General features: G+C 36.2%; 2 protein-coding genes across 2 annotated transcripts in view; both read right to left on the bottom strand.

Annotated features, from left to right (window-relative positions):
• Positions 1-24,176, bottom strand: part of LOC145997125 (uncharacterized) — a 108,131-nt gene that overhangs the window by 75,567 nt on the left and 8,388 nt on the right. The gene's annotated exons all lie outside the window — the stretch shown is intronic.
• On the bottom strand, positions 17,848-20,817 carry LOC145997124 (exportin-5-like). Its single transcript, XM_083133753.1, has one exon. It carries the CDS (start codon positions 20,761-20,763, stop codon positions 17,848-17,850), a length of 2,916 nt encoding a protein of 971 aa, XP_082989879.1. The 5' UTR covers positions 20,764-20,817.

Genomic DNA, 24,176 nt, shown 5'->3' with positions numbered 1-24,176 from the left:
ATGTTAATCATAATATTTCTTTCAGGATGGGAAGGTTTATCAAGCTCTGATCTCCCAAGGCAATAAGCCGAACTTCCATTTCAGTAAAAGTTTTTGTTTTATGATCGAGTCTGCAGTTCTGGGTTGGGGTGTACTGAAAACTAGCATATTCCCCCCCCCCCCCCGGTTAAGTGAAACAGTTGAACGTAGTTGAGTTTACGAATTTAATTTATCAGCATAGTTTAGATGTTTTGTTTTTCCTTCTAAAAACCAGCGGGAATTTAAGTTAAAGGTAAGGGCTAGGGGTGAGCTAAATTCATTAGCCGGACTGATCCTTTTTGCCGGTTGGTCAACCTTTGTTTTATTTTTGGACGTTGATTTTTTTTGTTGTAACTTGGAAATATAAAGGTATAATCTCTCGAGAGCAATCACAATGCTGCGTCACCGTGCGTTGCTGGACGGGATGGTCCAATACCTAGTCTCGTCATAAATGGATTGTTGCAAGCATGTGGGATCACATCAGGGAAATCAATTAGAGACAGTAAATGTTATTGCAGTACATGATATAATAAAAGCATAATTTATTTTATGATGGGAGAAGCTCTTTGAAACAGGTTTGATGTAACCCAGCTCCACTCAGAAAGACTAGCATGGAATGCACAGCTAGAAGAGGGATTCAGAGTTCTATTTGCAATGAATCTACACTAAACTCAAGCAATGTTGAGAAGATATTCACTTTGCATTTGGAGCCATTTTATCCCTGCAATTTGGAGCCAATTTATCATCCCTCCAACCACTTGAACTATGAAATATTTTAATATGAACCTACTAAAGTATGAAAATAATGCTGTTATTTTTTTTCAAATTTTGCAAGAATTTCAACTTTATCCTTCTTCAAATGAAAGGATAGTTTCTGGAGAGAGGCAAGTCCAGAATTCTGCAGTCTGCAATATTTGGCCATTTTAGTTTAATAACCTTGATGTCCTGATTTAGTCAGGACAGTCCATTCCTTTTAATTCATGTCCCAACTTTCCTCATCTCAGTTGAGACACTACTTGCTATAAAGGAAAACTCTTGCACCACTGCAGACAGTGTACTGGTTATGTAGCACATTTTGTAGAATATCATTGTTAAAACTGTTTTGATTTTTCTTCATTAGTCAAAAACAGTTGTTTGACACTCGACAAATAGGAAATTGATAACTGATTTTTTTTCGGTTACTGTGTCATTAATGTTCCACACTAATTTTCATAAAGAGGAATTTTGTACGTGGTTCTTTTTCACCACTAATGTGAAGAAAGATAAAAATTTTGTCTTCTTTCTCGAACATCAGGTTTTTCTACAACTGATGTTGATTCTGTCAGTCATAGAATGGCTTAGAATGTAACGTAAATATGAGAATCCACTTCACAACAGAAAAGTTGCTAGATTTTTTTTTAAAAAATTGACTGAAGTATTTTTAACAGATCCTGTTATTTTTCCAAAACACTCAAGAAATTTAGAACAATATTATTGACATGATCCTGATTAGAAATTATTTTGCTACAACTTTTCTTCTTTTCTACTTGCAATTGTCTTGAACATAAATGCACAGAGATGTGACTGTACAATACCTACAATTTTCACTGTGTGTAGAGGACAAGTTGAACAAATTCGATGTTATGAGCCACTGAAAATGCATTTCCTATCCTATATGTATGCAACCCCAATTAATAGCTTCTTGGTTGCCACTGGCATTTATTTCTACTGTTGAGTAAGATTCTAAAAGCGAAAATACATCAAGGAAACATTGCCATGCCAACAGATATACTGTCAAGGTGAAGCCATTTATCTAAACAGTTCCATTCAGATAATTTATTTACAGGGTTCCCACTGAACTGAAAATTTTGGAGTATCTGGAGAAGTCAGGAAAACCAGGCTAGGAGTTAGACGGTTGTTCAAAACCCTGAAAAGTCAGGGGAATTAAATGATTTTTGCTTGTCAGTATTGGTAATTGAAAACACATGTCGTTTTTTCTTCCCAACCATCTTCCATTGAGGATAGTATTAAATATAAAAATGTTATTTTATGTATTATTTTTTATTAAGAAAATGTTAAATAAACTTAATTTGTTGGATTAACTTAAAAAGTTGAAGTATAACTTTTATATATTATCAAGTTAAATCATTTTGCAGTAGTCTGGACACTTACTTTAAAATACCTAGAAAAGTTAGGAACTTTTGATTTTTCAAATTGGTCGTGAACCCTGATCTATCACCGCACACACATATGCAGTTTATAGTATGCTAGTTGGTTTGTTTATATTTAAAAAAAAATCATAAGCTTTATGTAATTCACAGGATTCCTGTAGTCTATCCATACAATTTCTTTGCTCTCTGAGAAACAAACGTCAACTGTGAATATTTGTCATGTAGTTGCATACGTATGGGTTAGAAAATGTCGCAGCATCAAAATCAGTGAAACATTATAGAGGACATGAATATTGGCAATATAGATGCAGAAGTCAAGAAAACAGTATGTAGCATCAATGTGTGTTGAAATATCTCCAGTAATTTTTAACTTCGCACCACCTCTTACACATCTACATATCCTCCCTCAATACACACACACACACATGTATAATTCCAGTGATCCAAACACTACATTTCAAAAGTAGCTTTGCTACAGCTGCTCTTCAAAAAATGTAGTCACTGTCAGATAATAATGAATAAAAAGAAAACATCAATGGCAGGAAAATATGGCAAAATGAAGGTTAACTACTAAAAAGGATATGTAACCTTCCTTTTTAAAATCATGAGCAAGCCACTGTCTTGACAGCTGTACTTACTAGATAACAGGTTCCATTATTTATTATCATGATACCCTTCGTAAAATATATTATCACAGCAGTATACCTCTGTGACTTATTTATACTGTAACTTTTGAGAATGATAAGGTACCTATGTAAGTGACATCTAATTTGGCATCTGAGTATTGCAATTAGGATGCTATAAAGTTCATGTTTAGGACCATAGACAAATACAGGGTGTCCAGGCTAGAGGCATACAAAAATATAAGCTTATAAAGAAAGAACTATACATTTTATGTTGTTGGGTAAATGCTCAATCGATAAAAAATCTCCCAGAGATTTGATTGTCACCATTTCAAGGTCAGCACAGAGTCGTATAGATCGTGCATGCGCACAAATGTTCTATGTGACGTGCTCTGGCAAGTCTAGCAGCGTACGCCTGACAGTCAACATGTGGACGCCACAACGAAAGGTGCAGTGTGTGCTATGGTTAGCAGAGTTCAAATCAGTAACACGTGTTCAGCGGTGTGCAAGAAGAGAATGGAACGTGAACTAGAGTTTTGTTCCACTGATAAATGGACTTACGTGTGGGAGGGTCCACGTTGCATTCTCTTCTTGCACGCCGCTCAACACGTGTTACTGATTTGAACATTGTAAACCATAGCATACACTGCACCTTTTGTTGTGGTGTCCACATGTTGACTGTCAGGAGTACGCTGCTAGACTTGCCAGAGCACGTCACATAGAACATTTGTGCGCATGCGCGATCTATACGACTCTGTGCTGACCTTGAAATGGTGACGATCAAATCTCGGGGAGATTTTCTATCGACTGAGAATTTACCCAACAACATAAAATGTATAGTTCTTTCTTTATAAGCATATATTTTTGTATAACTCTAGCCCGGACACCCTGTATAATTTGGTACATTATTTATGTTTATTTATTAACATCTTTTTATTGAGAATAATTATTTCATATGAATTGTTGTGAACATGATGGATACCCAAATTTACTGAATATCCAGGTATCCAGAATTCCTGAATAGGCAGACACCCAAGCTATGCTTTGTTATGATCACTCTTCTACGAGGGCCGCACTGAAAGTTTCGGGAAAATAACATAAAGAAGAAGAATGAAAGTACATCAATTTTTTATTGCTTTTCAAAATATTCACTCTTTACAGAAATACATTGTTTCATGCAATGGAACCAATTGTTGAAACAGTTATGCCAGTCTGAAGTTGGTACCTGCGAGACATGCATTTCGTATGTTTCGATAGCCTCTTCGGGAGTGAAAAATTGCTTACCACGCAACTTGTTCTTCATTGTTGGGACCAAAAAAAAAATCACATGGGGCTAAGTCAGGTGGATAAGCTGGATGAGTCATGAGTTCAACTTGTTCATGGTTCAGAAAGTTCCTTGTGTCAGATGCTGTGTGCGAGCTGGCATTGTCGTGATGCAGAATGATTTGACGAATTGGGTTTGAAGTTCAGAGCACGTGGAGTACTTGTGGCAGGCAAATTGTGGTATACCATTCTGCATTGACTGTTCTATGATTCTCTAGTGCAACAGTTGCAATGTGACCTGATTTACCGAAAAAAGGTGCAACCACTTTTTTCGGCACACTGTGTGCATGAACAATTTTCGTTGGTTTAGGCTCATCCTGGAACACTCACACAGCAGATTGTCGCTTTGTTTCAGGTTCATAAGAGTAAATCCATGATTCAACGCCTATGACGATGTTAAACACAAGATCTGATGATCTCGACTTGAACAGTTTGATCATATCCTTGCACCAATTCACACGGTTGTCTTTTTGTGCTTTTGTTAAATTGTGTGGCATCCAACGGGCACAAAGCTTTTTCACACCTAAACGATTGTGCAAAATTGTTTGTATTTGACTCATGCCAATACCTAAGGAACCCTGAATTTTGCGATAAGTCACGTGTCACTGTTGATTAGTTCACGAACTGCATCAATGTTTTCTGGCACAATGGCTGTCGATGGGCGGCCTTCACGAATTTCATCACTAAGGCTAAACCGGCCACATCTGAATTCTTGAAACCAGCGATAAATTGTCGTCTTTGATGGGGCATCTTCGTGAAAAGTTTTGATCATTCGAGTAACACACTGTTGCTGTGTAAAACCTTGCCGAAAATCATAATAAATCATGGCACGTAAGTTCTCTATTGTTAATTTCATTTTTTTTTACAAATACCTCACTTCAAACTTCTATCCTGAAACGAAAACGAATCCGTGTTACATCAGTCCTTGTAATTACAGTCGTCAAATATCACAGTTTATAAATATAACAAAATCTAACAGATTGCATAGTTGCCAGTACCTGATTCCTGAAACTTTCAGTGCGGCCCTCGTATTAGTATTCCTGCTGCCTATGTGCAACAATATATATGAAACAGGTCTTACACGTACGTGCTCGCATAAAGTCATGTGGAAATATGTCTTTTGTTCACATCAAGTCATGTGGAAATATGCCTTTAAAAAAAACGTTAAAAATTTGTCAGATGTATCAACATCAACTATAACGTTTGAATTTTGAATTTGAATCTAAAATTTTGGGTGCGTCAGCACTAAGGCTATTTTGCACCCGTCACATTATACGGGGTCCAGCCCCTTACCATTACACATAACAACTTGAACATTGTATAACTAAAATCATAAAATATTCTGACTTTCGTTAAAAGCTGAGGCTGTAAAGGGGCACTCAGCACACACACACAAAGACAAAAAACAGGACAACACAAACAAAATTATACTGGCCATGGGGCCAGTCGCCAGATCCTCGTTAGTCTGCAGTCCAGGGTGTACTGATGTGGAAGTGAGGTTGACATTTGGGTGTAATACGTGGAAGGTCACCCCTTACACCCCATCAACTATAACATGTTGAGCAAATTAGGAATCAGATAAATGTGAAATATTCAATAAATTAATCTTATAAACCCTTGATGGGACTGGTCAAGTGGTGGTGGGATGCTTGCTTCTATGTTTAACATTGTGTAAAAGAGCGACAGGTTGGACAATGCATTACGTAAGATTTCCTAGTTGTAAATTTCTTCCCAATGGCATGGTGGAAACATTGTCACCTTGTAAACGAAGGGGTCACAGGTTCAATACGTGGCAGAGGTACATAGTGGTTTAGATCCCACTTTGAACTGTAGACCTAGTCTCAATTAGCCTATCTGTGTATAACATGAATGTACTAACAGAAAAAGTACCTAGATGGGGCATAGTATCCTCATGTACCCCCATTCAGCACACTGCTCATCTCCATTCATTCTTCCTCATTCTCACAATTAGTTCATGTGTTGAGCTTTGGCTGCTGGCACCATCGCTATTGTTTTGTTACTCTAGTGGAAAATCCTCTACTGAGTAGCTGAATTGCAGTAAATGCTGTACCTTGAAAACGTAATGCATCTAAAGAAAGTTTTTGCACTGCAAGTTGTAAGTTACTTGTGTTTTACACAGTAATTAATGACATTTTGCTGCTGTTTACACCATGGACTAACTAGAGATATTTTCCAGGGAGGGGTGCAAAATGTGGCACATTTCTCACCATAATAGCACTGCTCACTCAAAAAATTATATTTCAGTTTGTAGTTACATGTTCCTGTAAAACTTGGAATCATTCAAATCAATTGCCGTGACAGAAATCAGATAAAGTATAAGAGTTGCCCAAATGAAACTAAGACTTTTGTTGTAGCTTAACTATGCAGAGCTTTGCGTTTGCTCTGGTAGGTGGCATTGTATCTAAGAAAGCAGACTGGTATGGTCTGATGACACAGTGTGCTGTTTACATGTGCAGAAGCACGTTCACAACATGGATTCATCCAAATGGGCCCAGCGAGCAGTTATTCAAGTTTAGTGGAGCCGTAATTTAACACTGTATAAAGAATGTGTATGGGAATGCTCCATGCAAACACCTATTCGTCCAACCTTCACAGAGAATATAACACAATAACATGACATCATTGTGCACCTATCATCGGTAGATGCACATGAGTCGATATAATCTAATATAACATGACTACTTCCACAGGTTTAACCTCATAGTAAGTAATCTTTGGTATAACCTCTGATAAAGCAGCGGATAACAATTTTACCACCCTATTGGATGTATTCTACATCCTAAATTGGTTAGACTGAATGCTACCTGGGAAAAATAAAATTGCTGCACTATGTCTACTTATAATGGATTATGTTAAGTATAATCAAATTAGATACTGTGATGTAATTAAAAGTCAAAATAAATCACGTCAATGTATTACATAATTTCATGTATCAATTTTACACTATGAGATCCTTCAAGGAAAGCAGAATAATTATTTTTATAATAATACTCCACATATAACGTTCACAATTCAGTCATGTATTAAGAAAATTTTAACATGAGAAATCAACATTCATGTATGTACGACAGCATGCAACGCGATGTTGTCAAAATCTGTACAAATTTTTCAACAAATTTTAAAATAATTGGTTGCATGACCATATTAAAAAAAATCATTTTTAGTACATACATTTGTACATGTTTATAGATATCAAAACCAATGCTAAAAAAATAGATATATATATATTCTTTTCTTCTACTGGGGCAGCCATTTTTCCAACATGGCGAGTAGTGGCTGAATGAGCTAACGTCTGTCGCTGTTTAATATTCACAATTTGTTTGCATATTTAGAATAAATTTGCATATCATTAGAATAATTTATATGTATGTATCTGCATATCATTAAGAACTAATTTGCATAATTTAAATAAATTTGCATATTATCATTAATTAATTTGCATAATTTGAATAAATTTGCATATTATTAGAATAATTTATATTTATGTATTTGCATGTTTATAACTTTTATGAATTTTTCATTTTATGAAAAATATGTATATAGAAGGTAATTAGCAGTACTAAATGCTATGCATATGGTTTTATATTCATTACTGCAAAGTATGTAATGTATAAAACGATAATATTAATGTTTATAATATTGAAAATAAGAATTTATGGTTTATGAAATGCTATGAAGGGTGTTAATGGTACGAAAGAAGACGGTCCCAGTACTCGAACCCATGATATGTAATGGTAATTAATATAGTGTACTATGTAATAATGTTATTATGACATGTAATATATTGAGCGGAGACTAACTATGTATAACGTGTGAGCTGAGTCTGATGCCAGATAGAAGACTGCGAACTCCGTGCAGGTGGAAGAGAAAGGAATTTGGGGGATGTGCAGTCAAGGTCAAATGACATCAGAATGCCAGAACAAAGAAAGAACCCGATTGACCAATCAGAACCGGTTTCTCCAAGGTCAACAAGAACACAAGAATAGGAGAAAGGTATGCATCGCCATAGAGCAGGGGAGGGAATGAACCAGGCAACAAAGGATGTCTGGGACTGCACGGTCAAGGCCAAGGTATGCATCCCTTGTAGAACAGGTTTCCTCCCCCAATTAATATTTTGCTCAGGGTTGCCTCCAAGGCACGGGATGCTGAAGCAGGGGGATTAGGCTTGAGCGCTTGCATGTCGAACAGGTTTCCGTCAAAGTAGTCGAAGGTTACTGAGATCACAAGAAAAAAGGATTTTTGGATAACCAATTAGATTGGAGCAAGAATTTTACCCTGAACAAGGAGAAGGAAGCGTAAGGTTTTTTTTATCTGTACTAGGAAGAAGGGAGAGCTATCAGGGACTGGGCCTACAGTTTTCACTATTTGCTTTTATTACTGGGTATCGGAACCTGGACCTATTGATTTACGTAGTAAATTTTTGTTACTGTGTGCTATTTAACGTAATATTGAGTTTATTTTTTACCAAACTTTGACTTTATCTCAAATATTTTACAAGTTTTATGTATTTTTACTCAAATAACACAATTCAAATTTAAGCCACAGAATATATTATTATTATTATTATTATTATTACTCTCTCTATCCCATAATTATAGTCCGGTATGCCAAAATGGTAACTTTTTATTTATGTTTTTTTGGATACTTTATCGGCCAATTTGTACTGATTCTTGAGTAATAACGTCGTATGACTCATTCCCGTGTTTCATTTTCTTCTTCTGTATACACAAATGTCACAGTTTGAATATCGGACAAGTATTTTGTGACAACAAACAAAAGTGTACCGGACAATAATTATGGGACAGAGGGAGTATTATGGTTTACTGATTTCCATTATGCCATTTTTGGTTTTGTATTTCTATATTAACTTAGGGCAGGTTATGCCTGCTACGTAGGAAAGTTTGTTTATTTTAGAGTTTGCTGAGTATTTTGTTACTGTTATACTACGTAAAGTTTTCTAAATATATCAGGTAGGGCTCAATATACTTTTGTTTTTGCTGTTTTGGAGATGATGCGATCAGCACCACTCTCCATCTGCTTTTTATCTCATGTACCCAATATTATTATTTTGAGGCTTAGTGAATTCTAGAGCCTATTTATGCAGGAGAGAGGGCTTGAAAATTTCGATCTCAGATAACCCACAACTATCTGTCGGACTATTTTAAAGAATATTTTATACTTATTATGTGCCACTAGAATATCAAAGCTTGCTTAATTTTTATGTCTATAACGCTGTTATTGTATTTTTAGCTAAGGCTTACTGGATAAAGTACACTAAATGTTCAAAATTTCGACTATTTGCACTTGAGATATTATGTAAGGCCAAACTTTTACTGTAACTAAAATAATTGTGTATCTATGAGGACTGAAATCCCTTTACCAAGGGGTCCATAACTGAACGCTTACCAACATTGTTTCTTTTCTCTTTTAAATATAACCATTTATCAATATATTGATAATTCACAGGACAAGACGGAAGTTCACAGACGACTAGACTATATGGACCATAGGTTGGTCCACTTGCTAAACTTGTATTTCTCTGCTAGAAGAATAATTTAGTCTTATAGCCTTTTTCAAGGTATTTTTTCAAGTATTACTGTTTTTTTTTGGATGCATCAACACTTGGGTTATTTCCATTTGCCTTATTATATGAGGTTTATTTTTTACTCTAAGATCACTATATGTCTCCGAGGACTAAAATCCTCTGATTGAGGCTAAAAGCTTAGGCTGTAACTAGGCACTTTGCAAGTATATCGAGAATTTATAGGACAACACTAACCTTACAGAGGATTGTAGGTGACGTAGGACCACACGCCAGAGCCTTGTTAACCTGCAAGAAGCACTTACAGCTAATTCTATGGGAAAATGAGGTTGATGTTTTACTGTTTCACAAGAATGCTATCTTTTATACACCCAATATTTGCTTTTTCAAGTAACTACATGTACCAGAAGCATTTACAGGCCAACTCTAACTAGACTTCGATTTATTCTATATCAGGTGCTAAATTTATAAAGAACTATGATTGTCTATATTTCTGAGAAAGTACGTAAAGCAGATTACCCGATTAAAGTATCTGAAAAAACAGATTTTTCTATGTATATAAGTATATTTTTATGGACTGGATTATTTAACAGATCAAACAGGAAGACTGCAAAATTCATTAAATGTAGTTCTACAGTATTGGTGGTTTCAGAGATATAAGAATAACAAATATAAGATTTTGCTTTTTTTGCTTCTGAGGCTAATCGCGACGCTAAGCATAAATGGTGAGGAAATGTAACGGAGCGGAAACAGTCTCAAAAGTTATGGGCTGCATATAAGTTAATACCAGAGAGATATTACAGAAGGTGTAGGTTCTACCACCAGAACATTTCTATCATAAAAATACTGGTTATGCTGTACTGTTAGCTAATGATGCTGATATTTGAGAAACTTAAAAGCTTATTTGCGAAATTTGAAGATAAATAATAATGTGTTAGACTGTCAACATATTTTATATCCATTCTGCACAAGATCCGATTACAAAATTTAAAAATTGTAATCACCCAGACAGGGACTCGAACCCTGGACTGATAGGTTAAAAGCCTAATGCTATACCAACTAAGCTATCTTGGGACAAGGTATTTTTTTCTTGAAAAATTAGTTATGTTAAGAAATATATTGAAACAATTGAGAACACTCTTGGTCTGGTCTGACAGAGAAGGAGACAACATTTCCAAATTTTTACAGATTGGGTGTATTTTATCACTATAGAGGCCTTCACTATATGTAATTCGAAATGCTAAAGTTCAGCTAGCTTTCAAAATTGAGGTAAAGATTGTGTTTGGTGAGCTTAACAAGTTACACTTATATCCAGTTACAGACAAATAAAGCTAAAACTCCTAGATTTACTGTACTAGCCAAGTTTTAGTAACATTTTCCTTGACTATAGTACAAATACCAAAGTAATAGATATATTTTATTTATAATTTGACAAAATGTACTAGTAATTAATTCACAAAGTTAGGTAGGTAAAAACAGAATTTTCTAAAAAAATATTGTTACTGCCTTCAAATTTTATGTTTTTTATGTTATTTAACAACTGACTACTGTTTACACGTGTTTTTTAGTTTAACTTTATTTTAAACAAATTGTTACTAATTTATATATATCAAAGTTTTGTTATTTAGAGTGTATGAAGGTGTATAAAGTTAATATTTGTACCTATCAGTGCAACTAACAATTATATTTTACACATAAAAGATAATGTTTACAGGTAAATTACTTGAATCAGAGAATAATATTTTACAGTTATTGATTTATTCAGCACTAGTCAGTACTTTTATACATCACAAAGTTTTCTTAATTTTCTATTACGCATGCTATTTTGCGCTATTCTTGAAATGTATTTCTAAGGCAAACTGGTTTAATTTTCTGCTTATAATGCAAAGTTTACACAGTTTTCGCAGAATGCAATGTACATTTGTTATATTCACTACTTACAATCCAAATATTATGCTTATTTAATGTATAACTAACTAACTCTCTAGCCTTCTTAAACCCAAAGGTTCATGGCTGCAGCAACACATGCCTTTCTTCAGTCCCTGTCCTGAGCAAGATCTATATACTCTTTTCTATCCCTACCAATTTCCTTTAGGTCCATCTCAACGTTATCCCTCCATTTTTGTTTTAATATTTCTATTGGTGGTTTACCATCAGGTTTCCCAACAAAAATCCTGTAAATTTTTCTTTCGTCTCCCATTCGTTCCACATGACCTACCCACCTAAGTCTTCTTGATTTAATCATTCTAATAATATTTGGATATGAATACTAATTATGTACTTCTAAATTATGTAACCATCTCCACTCATCTGTCTCCTCATCCCTTTTAGGCCCAAACATTTTCCAAAGGATTTTATTTTCAAATACTCTTCAATTTATGTTCCTCTTTCAATGTAAGTGACCAAGTTTATTTACTGTATTTAACTTCATTTTCTTGTAATTAACAAATGAATCTAATTACTATGACATGTTAAATAGCTTATACTGTAGTTACTATATCTTTTTCTATCAGCTTATTTTCAAGCTTTTAAGTTTCTCAAATATCAGCATCATTAGCTAACAGTACAGCATAACCAGTATTTTTATGATAGAAATGTTCTGGTGGTAGAACCTACACCTTCTGTAATATCTCTCTGGTATTAATTTATATGCAGCCCATAACTTTTGAGACTGTTTCTCCTCCATTACATTTCCTTGCCATTTATGCTTAGCATTGCGATTAGCCTCAGAAGCTAAAAAAGTGAAATCTTATATTTGTTATTCTTATATCTCTGAAACCACCTATACTATAGAACTACATTTAATGAATTTTGCAGTCCTCCTGTTTGATCTGTTAAATAATCCAGTCCATAAAAATATACTTATATACAAAAATAAATCTGTTTTTTCAGATACTTTAATCGGGTAATCTGCTTTTGCGTACTTTCTCAGAAATATAGACAATCATAGTTCTCTATAAGTTTAGCACCTGATATAGAATAAATCGAAGTCTAGTTAGAGATGGCCTGTAAATGCTTCTGGTACATGTAGTTACTTGAAAAAGCAAATATTGGGTGTATAAAAGATAGCATTCTTGTGAAACAGTAAAACATCAACATCATTTTCCCATAGAATTAGCTGTAAGTGCTTCTTGCAGGTTAACAAGGCTCTGGCGTGTGGTCCTACGTCACCTACAATCCTCTGTAAGGTTAGTGTTGTCCTATAAATTCTCGATATACTTGCAAAGTGCCTAGTTACAGCCTAAGCTTTTAGCTTCAATCAGAGGATTTTAGACCTCGGAGACATATAGTGATCTTAGAGTAAAAATAAACCTCGTATAATAAGGCAAATGGAAATAACCCAAGTGTTGATGCATCCAAAAAAAAACAGTAATTCTTAAAAAAAATACCTTGAAAATGGCTATAATGCTAAATTATTCTTCAAGCAGAGAAAACAAGTTTAGCAAGTGGACCAACCTATGGCCCATATAGTCTAGTCGTCTGTGAACTTCGTCTTGTCCTGTGAATTATCAATATATTGATAAATGGTTGTATTTAAAAGAGAAAAGAAACAATGTTGGTAAGCATTCAGTTATGGACCCCTTGGTAAAGGGATTTCAGTCCTCATAGACACACAATTATTTTAGTTACAGTAAAAGTTTGGCCTTATATAATATCTCAAATGCAAATACTCGAAATGTTGAACATTTCGTGTACTTTATCCAGTAAGCCTTAGCTAAAAATACAATAACAGCGTTACAGACATAAAAATTAAGAAAGCTTTGATATTCTAGTGGCACATAATAAGTATAAAATATTCTTTAAAATACTCTGACAGATAGTTGTGGGTTATCTGAGATCGAAATTTCCAAGCCCTCTCTCCTGCATAAATAGGCTCTAGAATTCACTAAGCCTCAAAATAATATTGGGTACATGAGATAAGAAGCAGATGGAGAGTGGTGCTGATCGCATCATCTCCAAAACAGCAAAAACAAAAGTATATTGAGCCCTACCTGATATATTTAGAAAACTTTACGTAGTATAACAGTAACAAAATACTCGGGAAACTCTAAAATAAACAAACTTTCCTACGTAGCAGGCGTAACCTGCCCTAAATTAATATAAAAATACAAAACCAAAAATGGCATAGTGGAAATCAATAAACCATAATAATAATATATTCTGTGGCTTAAATTTTAGCTCAAAGTACTTTTCTTTTGTGTTTTTGAAAAGATTTAAATAAATACTAAACTCTAAGTTAAAAATTTATAAATGTATATGTGATACAAAACAAAATAAATAAAAATTAATACAAACCCTGCAAAAGAATCAGTAAAAAAGTTATTTGAGTAATAATAAGAATAAACTTGTAAAATAAACAGACAAAATTCGACAAAACATACTTTGTGTGTCGAAAATGTAACTAAAAGTCTTTCCTGAACAGATTGAATTGTGTTATTTGAGTAAAAATAGGTATAAACTTGTAAAATAATAAGTTAAAAGTTGTAAAAATATCTTTGCCAGACCAAAATGTAATAAAAAATGTTGCCTGAATAGATGAAATTGTGTTATTTTGGTAAAAATAAGCATAACTTTTAAAAAAATAAATTGAAAGTTGAAAAATGTCTCTGTGAAACTAAAATATAATAAAAATGTTGCCTGAATAGATGAAATTGTGTTATTTTGGTAAAAATAAGCATAAACTTGTAAAATAATAAGTTAAAAGTTGAAAAAATTTCTTTGAGAGTCTAAAATATAATAAAAAATGTTGCCTGAATAGATAAAATTGCATTATTTTGGTAAAAATAAGTATAAACTTTTAAAATAATAAGTTAAAAGTTGACAAAACACACTTTGTGTGTCCAAAACTTGAAAAGTAAACAATTAAAAGTTGAAGAACACAGTTTGTGTGTTGAAAATAATAAAATCTCTTGCTAGAATAGTTTAAATTGTGTTATTTGAGTAAAAATATATAAAAACTTGTAAAATATTTGACATAAAGTCACAGTTCGGTAAAAAAATAAACTGAATATTATGTTAAATAGCACACAGTAACATAAATTTACTACCTAAATCAATAATCAATAGGTCCGAGGTTCGATACCCCATAATAAATCCCTTCTTCCTAGTACAGATAAAAAACCCTTATGCTTCGTTCTCCTTGTTCAGGGAAAAATTCTCGCTCCGATCTAATTGGGTATCCAAAAATCCTTTTTCCTTGTGTTCTCAGTAACCTTGGGCTACTTTGACGGAAACCTGTTCTGACATGCAAGCGCTCTAGCCTAATCCCCGTGCTTCAGCATCCCGTGTCTTGGAGGCAACCCTGAGTGAAATATTAATTGGGGAAAAAATATAAATATGCTGACCAAGGCAGTAATTTATTTTATTAAAAACATAAACTAAACGTAACGTTTCAACCTTCTAGCAAGGTCTTCATCAGACTCTGTATCAAGTACAAAAGTCTTATATTTTTTCATAATCATGGAAACAAGGCTTAATTGTGTTATTAATTGGGGGCGGAAACCGGTTCTACAAGCGACGCATGCATACCTTTCTCCTATTCTTGTGTTCTAGTTGATCTTGGAGAAACTGGTTCTGATTGGTCACTCGGGTTCTTTCTTTGTTCTGGCATTCTGATGTCATTTAACCTTGACCGCACATCCCCCAAATTCCTTTCTCGTCTACCTGCACGGAGTTCACAGTCTTCTGTCTGGCATCAGACTCAGCTCACACGTTATACATAGTTAGTCTCCGCTCAATTTATTACAAGCCATAATAACATTATTACATAGTACTATATATTTATTACCGTTACATATCATGGGTTCGAGTACCGGGACCATCTTCTTTCGTACCATTAACACACTTCATAGCATTTCATAAACCATAAATTCTTATTTTCAATATTATAAACATTAATATTATCGTTTTATACATTACATACTTTGCAGTAATGAATATAAAACCATATGCATAGTGTTTAGTACCGCTAATTACCTTCTATATAAATATTTTTCATAAAATGAAAAATTCATAAAAGTTATAAACATGCAAATACATAAATATAAATTATTCTAATAATATGCAAATTTATTCAAATTATGCACAATAATTATTGATAATATGCAAATTTACTCAAATTAGTTCTTAATGATATGCAGATACATAAATATAAATTATTTTAATGATATTCAAATTTATTCTAAATACATGCAAATAAATTCTAAGTACATGCAAATAAATTCTAAGTACATGCAAACAAATTATGAATATTAAACAGCGACAGACGTTAGCTCATTCAACCACTACTCGCCATGGATGCAAACCGAGGTCAAATATCTAGGATATATTTTACGTGAGGGGCAACTTGTTCTAGACCCCGACCGTATCTCTGCGATTCAGGACATGCCTCCACCTAGGAACCTCAAAGCCATTCAGTGCATTCTTGGATTATTGGGTTACTATTCCCGGTTTATACCATCTTATTCAGAGCTTACCTCCTTTTTAACAGATAAAAAGAAAAAGGGCATTGCATTTATGTGGTCCGAGAGTGACCAGCAACAATTTAATCATCTTAAGCAGGTTTTTCTTGAACATACGGTGTTAGCTTTACCAGATTTTTCTAAAGAATTTGTCTTACAATGTGATGCTTCAGGATTGGCACTGGGGGCTACCCTTAACCAACGTATGACCGATGGGTCCTTACGCCCTATAGCTTTTGCTTCCCGCAAGTGTACTGACATAGAACGTCCACAATCCATATACGAGGCCGAATGCTGCACTATCGTTTATGGATTCAAAAAGTTTGAGACTTATTTAACCAAGAAGCATTTTACTCTTCAGACTGATAACCAGGCTCTTTCTTGGCTCCTATGCCATCCTGAACAATATGGCAAATTCGGTCGATGGTTGCTGTACTTGTCTCGATTTTCTTATTCGGTCGAGCATATTGCCTCTCGACTTAATCCCGTTGCTGATTGTCTATCAAGGATGTACTCACCTGAAGAATTCCAGGTTTCTCCTTTACCTGTTACCTCCCTTGCATGTGCTGCACCTAAATTCCAAATTATTCCCTTTAGTAAATCAGACATTCTTGATCTCCAACAAAAAGATTCTAATTTACTACAAATAGTACAGCAATTACGTGCTGGGCAAAATTATAAACATTATGCTCTTTATCATGACTTACTTGTATGGCGACCCCCATGCTCTACAGCTTCCTTAGTTGTTGTTCCTCACACCCTTCAACATCTGATTTGTCGTTATTATCACAATACACCTATGGGAGGTTCACATTTAGGTATTCAAAAGTGTACCAAAAAAATATTGTACGTATTTTGGTGGCCATCATGTGTTCAAGATATCAAAGCCTATGTCAAGTCTTGTGACACTTGTCAAAAGGCTAAATTGGCCATACGAAAGCCTCCGGGGTTTTTGTCATCCGAGATCATAAAACATCCTTGGCGACGTTTGTATATTGATCTTGTTGGTCCTCTTGTGCGTTCGTCTAAAGGTCATTCCTATATTTTGGTGGTGGTGGATGCATTTTCGAAGTGGGTTTCTCTTTATCCTCTTCGGGGGCCCACATCAAATCAGATAGTGGAAAAGCTTCGCTCTTTATTTCTTGTGTTTGGGGCTCCTTGTGAACTGGTGTCTGATAATGCTTCGTATTTTCGATCTCGTTACTTTAATTCCTTTTTGTTTGAGTCTCGGGTGAAGCATATTTATACTAGCTCTTACTATCCTAATCCTTCGTTGGCCGAAAGATTTATTCGTAATTTAAAGGCCTCTTTGATAGCGTATCATTCGGATGACCACACAAAATGGGATGTCCATTTAAATGCTATTTCCTTTGCGTTTAATGCAGCAGTACAGGATAGCATTCAAACCACACCTTCACAAATATTGTTTGGATGGGACATTGACGGACCTATGAACTTTTTCTGGGAATTCCAATCCGATTCAGAATTGGCCGGCCCTCCTTCTGCCGACCGTGCGAAATGCTGGGCTCAGGCTTTTCACCACTTACAAAAGGCTTGGACTACGCGGCGTGATAGATATGATCCTAAAAGGCAACCTTCTTCCTTCAAAGTAGGAGATATGGTTCTCTATAAAACCTTCCCACAGAGCAAGGCCTTCCAGAAAGTCACCGCTAAACTCCAACAGCGTTGGGCAGACCCTGCCAAAGTTTTCAAGCTTTTGGGTCCAGTAACTGTTCTTCTAGTCGATCCCGAAACTGAGGTTTTTCTTCGGAAGGTTTTAGCATTTCTTCTAACACTTCCTGAGTATCAGGATTTTCATCATCCAATCCTCCAGACTCGTAAAGCTGCATCATATACTGCCATTTGTTGTTTAATATCATAAACATATATGGACAGAAATGTGCAAAAATTGGTATCATGATTGATTCATAGCATGAAGCAGGACAAGAATGAATGAATGGTTTCATGAACACTCGCACAATTGGGAGAAGTCTGTAGTCTGGAATGGCATCCAAGTTGGAAAATGCACTCATAATAAGACTAGCAGCAAGGTGATTAAGTTGATAAAAATCCCTTCCAAGGCTTGGTCCTGCATTTCCTAATATGTGATAGCAATTGTCATGCACCATAGTCAGGAATCGCTGCATGCGGTCAAGAGGTGTTTGGGGTTTCGGCAGGTCCATGGGGTCAACTGGAGGTGTACTGACTCCTAATAAATTGTTCTTGTCCACTTCCAACATGCCATGAGATTTAGCATATCCCTCGGATAATCGACCAAGTGCTTCCTGCACCCACAGCCCATTGAACACCCTGAAAACGGAAAAGAGTTGAGGCAGAAGAGGAACTATATGTGGAGCAGCAGGATTTCTGTATACCGGATTTCCGGATTCTGTTTGTCCAACAATGAACCCACCCTTCTGGGCTTTGTCAGGGTCATCCGGCCACGCACACCGCTTCAGCACGGCCAGGAACAAATTGATGCAGAATAACATTTGAGATCGGTTCTGGCCGTTTACGTCATCGCTGCTTGGTTCCACCGGAGGTTTGTCAAGTCCGACGAACGACATGAAGTTATATGGGTTTTCAAATGACTCTCCCATAGACAACCACTGTTCCGCTCCTAAAAATATCACCTCTTTCACGAAAGCTGTTTGTTCCTCATATTCACAGAAGTGATTGCTAATCAGCATAAGTGATTCTTGTAAAGTAACTTTCTCGAGCGTTGACAGTTCTTCAGGGTCCTGGTTCAAACCTTGTACTGTGCTCCTGATGTGCTCAAACATTGGAAGAAGCAGTAGTGGATAACGTTGAGTGATCTTGACCATTAACGACGCTGCATGTCTTCTTACATTTTTAACTGCCCGGCTTCGTGTGTCTTTAGTCTGTCCTGATAAGTTAAAAACTAAAGCAGCAAAAATTTTATTCAGTACTCTTGGCAACATTGTATTGTCAGGAGCCATACTGAGGAATACAAACAGTGCTGAAATGCAGGACAAAAGGGTGGATAATATTAGCGGATCTTTTGTGTCATAATTTAAGCACTTCTCCAAGAGATGAAGTCCTCTACCAACATGAGGTTTTGGTTTCTTGGTGATCAATATCCTACTTAACACACTATCCAGCACCACAGACAGCGCATCCCACTGAAGATATGCAGGAGATTGAAGAGCGCATAAACCATTGTCTACGCCTACAGCTGCACCAATTCTGTCATCTATCTGAGTCAACAGCCATCGCTCCACATACGCGAAAGTGATCATTGGAGCAACCATAGTAGCTAAACGGAAAGTGTCCACAAAATCTGTCCGGCACTTGTGGAAGAACAACGAGAACTCCTCGTCACTTTCGAAATCCATAGACGAGTACGTGCAGCTAGGGGAATTGTTCGCAGACGGATAGCCAACCTTCATCACTTTGGGAGCGGCACTCTCTACCCACTTTGGAATGAAACTCAAGAGGATCGGATCCTGAGATATCTGCTCGTGCTTGAAGAACAGCATCCACAATGAATTCGCGTAATTTGCCAGCTGAAGACTCGGGTGCTGGGTGAATGTCAGAATGGCATCGAGATACATTGCAAAGTTTGGCGGCTGTCCGATGTCTTCTTTGCCCCACAGAGTGCAAAGTTGTGTACCCAGACCAGTCAGCACCTGCGTAAGCCGTTTCAGGAACACATAATGGCACTCATCGTGATGTTTGTTGGATGCAGCAGCGGCAGCACTGAAGATACACTGCATGGCATCTTGCTTAAACAGCACCAGGAGAGGTTTCCTATCTTCAACTCTACCTTTCCGATTCACAATATAAAGAAGGCATTCTACTGCATTGAACTGGAATGATTCATCTTTTAGTAGTACACACAATATCTGCAAGAGCTGTCCATTGTTAGCAATGATATGGTTGATAGATACCCACTCAACAAAAGCAGTTAATGTCTGCAGCACCACCTGTACAACCCTTGCAGGTGCGGCAGCTTCTTCCGTTTTGTGCTGTTCTGTCAGGGCACGAAACTTAGTGCAGTGCTCATCTATAAGACTAAGGAAAAAGGCAAATATATCCCCCATGTTAACTGTCAGAGCTTGATAAATATCCTTTCTGCGCTGATTGGACTCCAGTGTCTGTAACACAGCTACATCTTCGACAAGTCTCAGAAACACAAATAACACCAATTCTGTCTGACTTTCACCTCTTCTGCAAACATCATTCAATTCTGCCAGTAGATCGGGCCACTGTTGAGGCCATTCACGTTTTATCATCTCTACAACAATACGAGACAAAGCATCTTTGATGTGTGTTTGTTCTTGAAGCATATGTTGTGTCCCACCCTGCATCAACTTCATGGCATTATCCTTAATGAAGAGTTTCTCTGCATGGTTCATGTCATTCCAGCGATATTTGACACAATGCTCCATAAGTTGTAGACCAAAGTGACGAATAATATGGGGATTTTCTCTCTCTGCAAGATACAGGCCACACTGTGCACAAAACGGTGAGGACTCCTTGAATCTTTCGCAAGCATCATACGCCTCTAACCTTTTGTTGTGCTCAACATATGGATTCATTATTACTTCCACTGCTTGCACTAATTGTGCAGCAATGTGGGAGATTTCTGGTGTACAGTCCATATTTATTAAACAGCTAATCCATAAAATCAATTGCCGGCCATTTCGTACGTCAATTGTCACTAGTCTCCTTCTCCTTTCATAGTTGCTAATAGGTAAGCCTTATACCAGTTAAATCAATATGCCTGACATGTAGATGTAAAATTTTCATATCTTGAGAAAGTGACTCACTTAAATGCCAGAATGGAAAGTCATTGTGCCAACACAAGAAAAACTAAAGGAAATGCATGAAGTCTGTTCTGTTTTTGATGTGTCTCCTGTTTCAAAACTGAAGAGGTTCATTGCAGAAAAACAATAAAGTGCTCTTGCTCGAAAAACTATTCACATCATACAAGGAATGCAAAGGAAACTGGAAAGTTGCTTTTCACAAAGTATTAGAACTGAAGAAAAGGAAAGCAAGTGTGATAATCCTTTGTATGGCCAGTACAATCATATAATTGAAATTATGAAAATTAAATTAGCAAAAACTAATGTTGAAAAGGTCAGAATCATCAGTTTGATTGCTACCACTTGGTCAAGAAAAAATATATGTGGGGCAAATCCATTTCAATTCAGGCAGATTTGAGAAAATCTGTCAGGGTGATGTCACAGATATCCATGAAACTGAAATATATTATTCTAGATACAAAATTATGTGAGACATATTTATTTTGTCTCACAAAAAAAAAATAAAAAAAAAATAAAAAAATTGGTAGACTTATGCTGCTTTAAAGTTTGGGGCCAAATTTTCACAAGTTTTGGCACCAAAAATTGTAAACGGCTGTTTCTCAGGAACTATTAAAGATATTTGGATTCTGTTTTTTTTTTTTTATCTGAAAGTTTATTGAAAGCCTTTTCAAATGTATATACAACAAACTTTATATGCAGCTTTTGGGGTGTGCTATGAATGAAATTTTAAGAAGTTAGCCCCCTTTTGTACCCACATAATCTCGAAAAAGCCACCCTCAAAGATTTGCAAAATTTCAGGGCAGTTACAGCAATACCTCAAGTTGAACATATATAAATTTCATGGGGTGTATATTCCTGGGTTTACACTATATTTTAATAAGCACATTGACAAGCTGAAAACTTAAGCGTAAGACATTTTTTATGCAAGCTATGCAATGTGAACTCCCAGTACCGGTATTTCATATGTTTGTTCTGTTCATGAAAGCTTTTTCTACACAGGCAGTTTCAGTATCAGAGATGGCATGCAGTCTTCCAGATTGTCCAAGGGGGTGTGGTGGAGAAAGAACTTGCAGAATATTTAGCAAAAGTATCACACACTGATGTTCTTGTTGCCTAATTCTATCAGGAAATTTATAGCCCTTTGCAGGTCCATGTGGCAGCATGAAATTTACATGCACTTCCTGTATCTCAAAGTCCACTTTAGTTGCTTCTGCAACCCACCGGCAGTCATCATACATAACAGCCAAAAACGTTCCCACTTTGATGTCGTGAATTCTACAATACTGCATAACATGTGAGCTGTTTCCAATAGTAACATTTACTTCTTGTTTCTCATGCTGGGCAGTTCTTGCAATGGTAACTACAATATCAATATCATTTCCAGTTCCCTCTGCATGCCACACATGGCTTTTTTTGAATCATTCGCACTGCCTGCACATGTTCCCACTCTTTGTGTTTCTCATCAGGGAATGTTTGAATCTCTGCAGATGGAATGTAAATCAGTGTAACAGCTGATGTATATGTCTGAACAACAGTCTGAAATTCTTCTGCAGTCTGAATGCACTTAATATGCCCTGCTGATAAACTGTGCTGTGTAGCAAGGTGCTTAACTGAACCTCCAACACAGTCACATGCTGATTTTCCATGCCCAGTGGCTGTGAAAATCCATTTCTTGCTTGGATATTGGAGTGCTCCAAGTTCATGCAGTTGATAACGATTTTTGAAGTGACTTGCAGCTCCATCTGATATAACTGTTAGTGATGAAATTGCACTGCCATTCTCACTAATACAGGTAATGATTTTCTTAACAGCTAGAAGAGCATGTGCTGAGTCATGGGTGGTTTCATCGCTTACAATGGCAAAACTTCTTGTACAATCTCCCTTATACGCTACTGCAGTGAATATAGACCCTGGTCGTTTTTCCAGTGTATCTCGTTGTATCTCATCTCGTAGAAGAACTGTCCAGTTTTCAGCAAAATCAACATGAAGCACTGAGTGTTGACTTTCTACTTGTGCTCTTATCTTTTATTCTGCCACTGCTTTTCTTTGAATGTCTTTCACATGCAAGTGTGAGACAGCTTTGACTGTCCATTTAGCAATTTCACTAATGAACAGATCTACTGGAACTGTCTTTTTAATAAGGTCCCCATTCTCCCAGAGTGCAAAATATATCTCCTCACTGTCTTCTTCTTCATCAGTTAATCCCAGAGACTCTGAACTGATTCCATCACTCCTGGGACAATCACCAAGAAGACAGGAATCTGTTGGTGGAGAACACACTACAAGCCTTTGTAGGTGTTGCATTAATTCAGTCATATTGGTGGGTAAAGAGCTGCTGTTGTTTTTCACTGCTATAGAACAAAGATCAAAATTGGCACAGTATATGCAGACACACACTTCCCGTGCAGGATGAGGAATAACCCATCTGGGCCGTAGAGAATAAAACTTGGAACGACCTATTTTAACATCAGGGTGGTCTTCGGTAAATTTGCGGTAAACCTCTTTAACAGTGATAGATAAATAACGTTTTGATTTTAGAAGTTTCACACCATTTTCTCGTATTGCAATCACATCTTTTGCATTTGGACTTTGAACAGAACAGTCGACATCATCACTCAGAAAGTAGCTTCTTGCTAAATCATACTGGCAAATGGGAGTGGGTGTCCTTGGTAGGGATCTGGTCTGTGGTACACTCCTTTCATTCTCCTAATTTGCCATGATTTGTCGATCATGTGTTTTGTTGTCTGTGGTATTGTGCTTAGTAGTTGCTTTTTGATATTCCTGTTGACATAATTGTCAGTAGCCACACTTTTTCATGATACGAATTGCATGAAGCAAAAGAATCACTGATCTTGTGGCACCATTCTGCACATTGACCACATTCTTCTGATTCAGACTCATCGGCTCTAGTTGACAATATTGATACCATAGATTTTCGATAACTTGGAACCTGTACTAGTCTCAAATTCTGTTGCCAGCTGCTGACGTTTCCTTCTTAGGTAGGCTTTTCTTCTGTCTGGTCTCACAAGACGAGGTGTTTTTAAGGGACTCACATTCATTTCAAGGTTAGATATGGTTGCATTCAATGTGTCTGTCTCTTCCTGTTTTGCACTGTACAGTTTATCATCATGAAACACTCAAAAGTCTCTTCCCAAAATAACTCTTTCTTCTTCAAACACTGAACCTTCAGAAGATTCTACACATATTCCAGCTTCCTGAACAATGACATCAGTCCGCACAGAATAAAT

Source organism: Lepisma saccharinum, chromosome 13 (genome assembly GCF_977018435.1).
Source record: "Lepisma saccharinum chromosome 13, izLepSacc3.1, whole genome shotgun sequence".
NCBI lineage: Eukaryota > Metazoa > Arthropoda > Insecta > Zygentoma > Lepismatidae > Lepisma > Lepisma saccharinum.
Note: the sequence above shows the minus strand (reverse complement) of the source record. Positions and strands in the feature narration are given on the sequence as shown.

Coding starts and splice junctions, on each gene's coding strand:
- LOC145997124 (XM_083133753.1), bottom strand. CDS start 20,763: ATGGACTGTACACCAGAAATCTCCCACATTGCTGCACAATTAGTGCAA.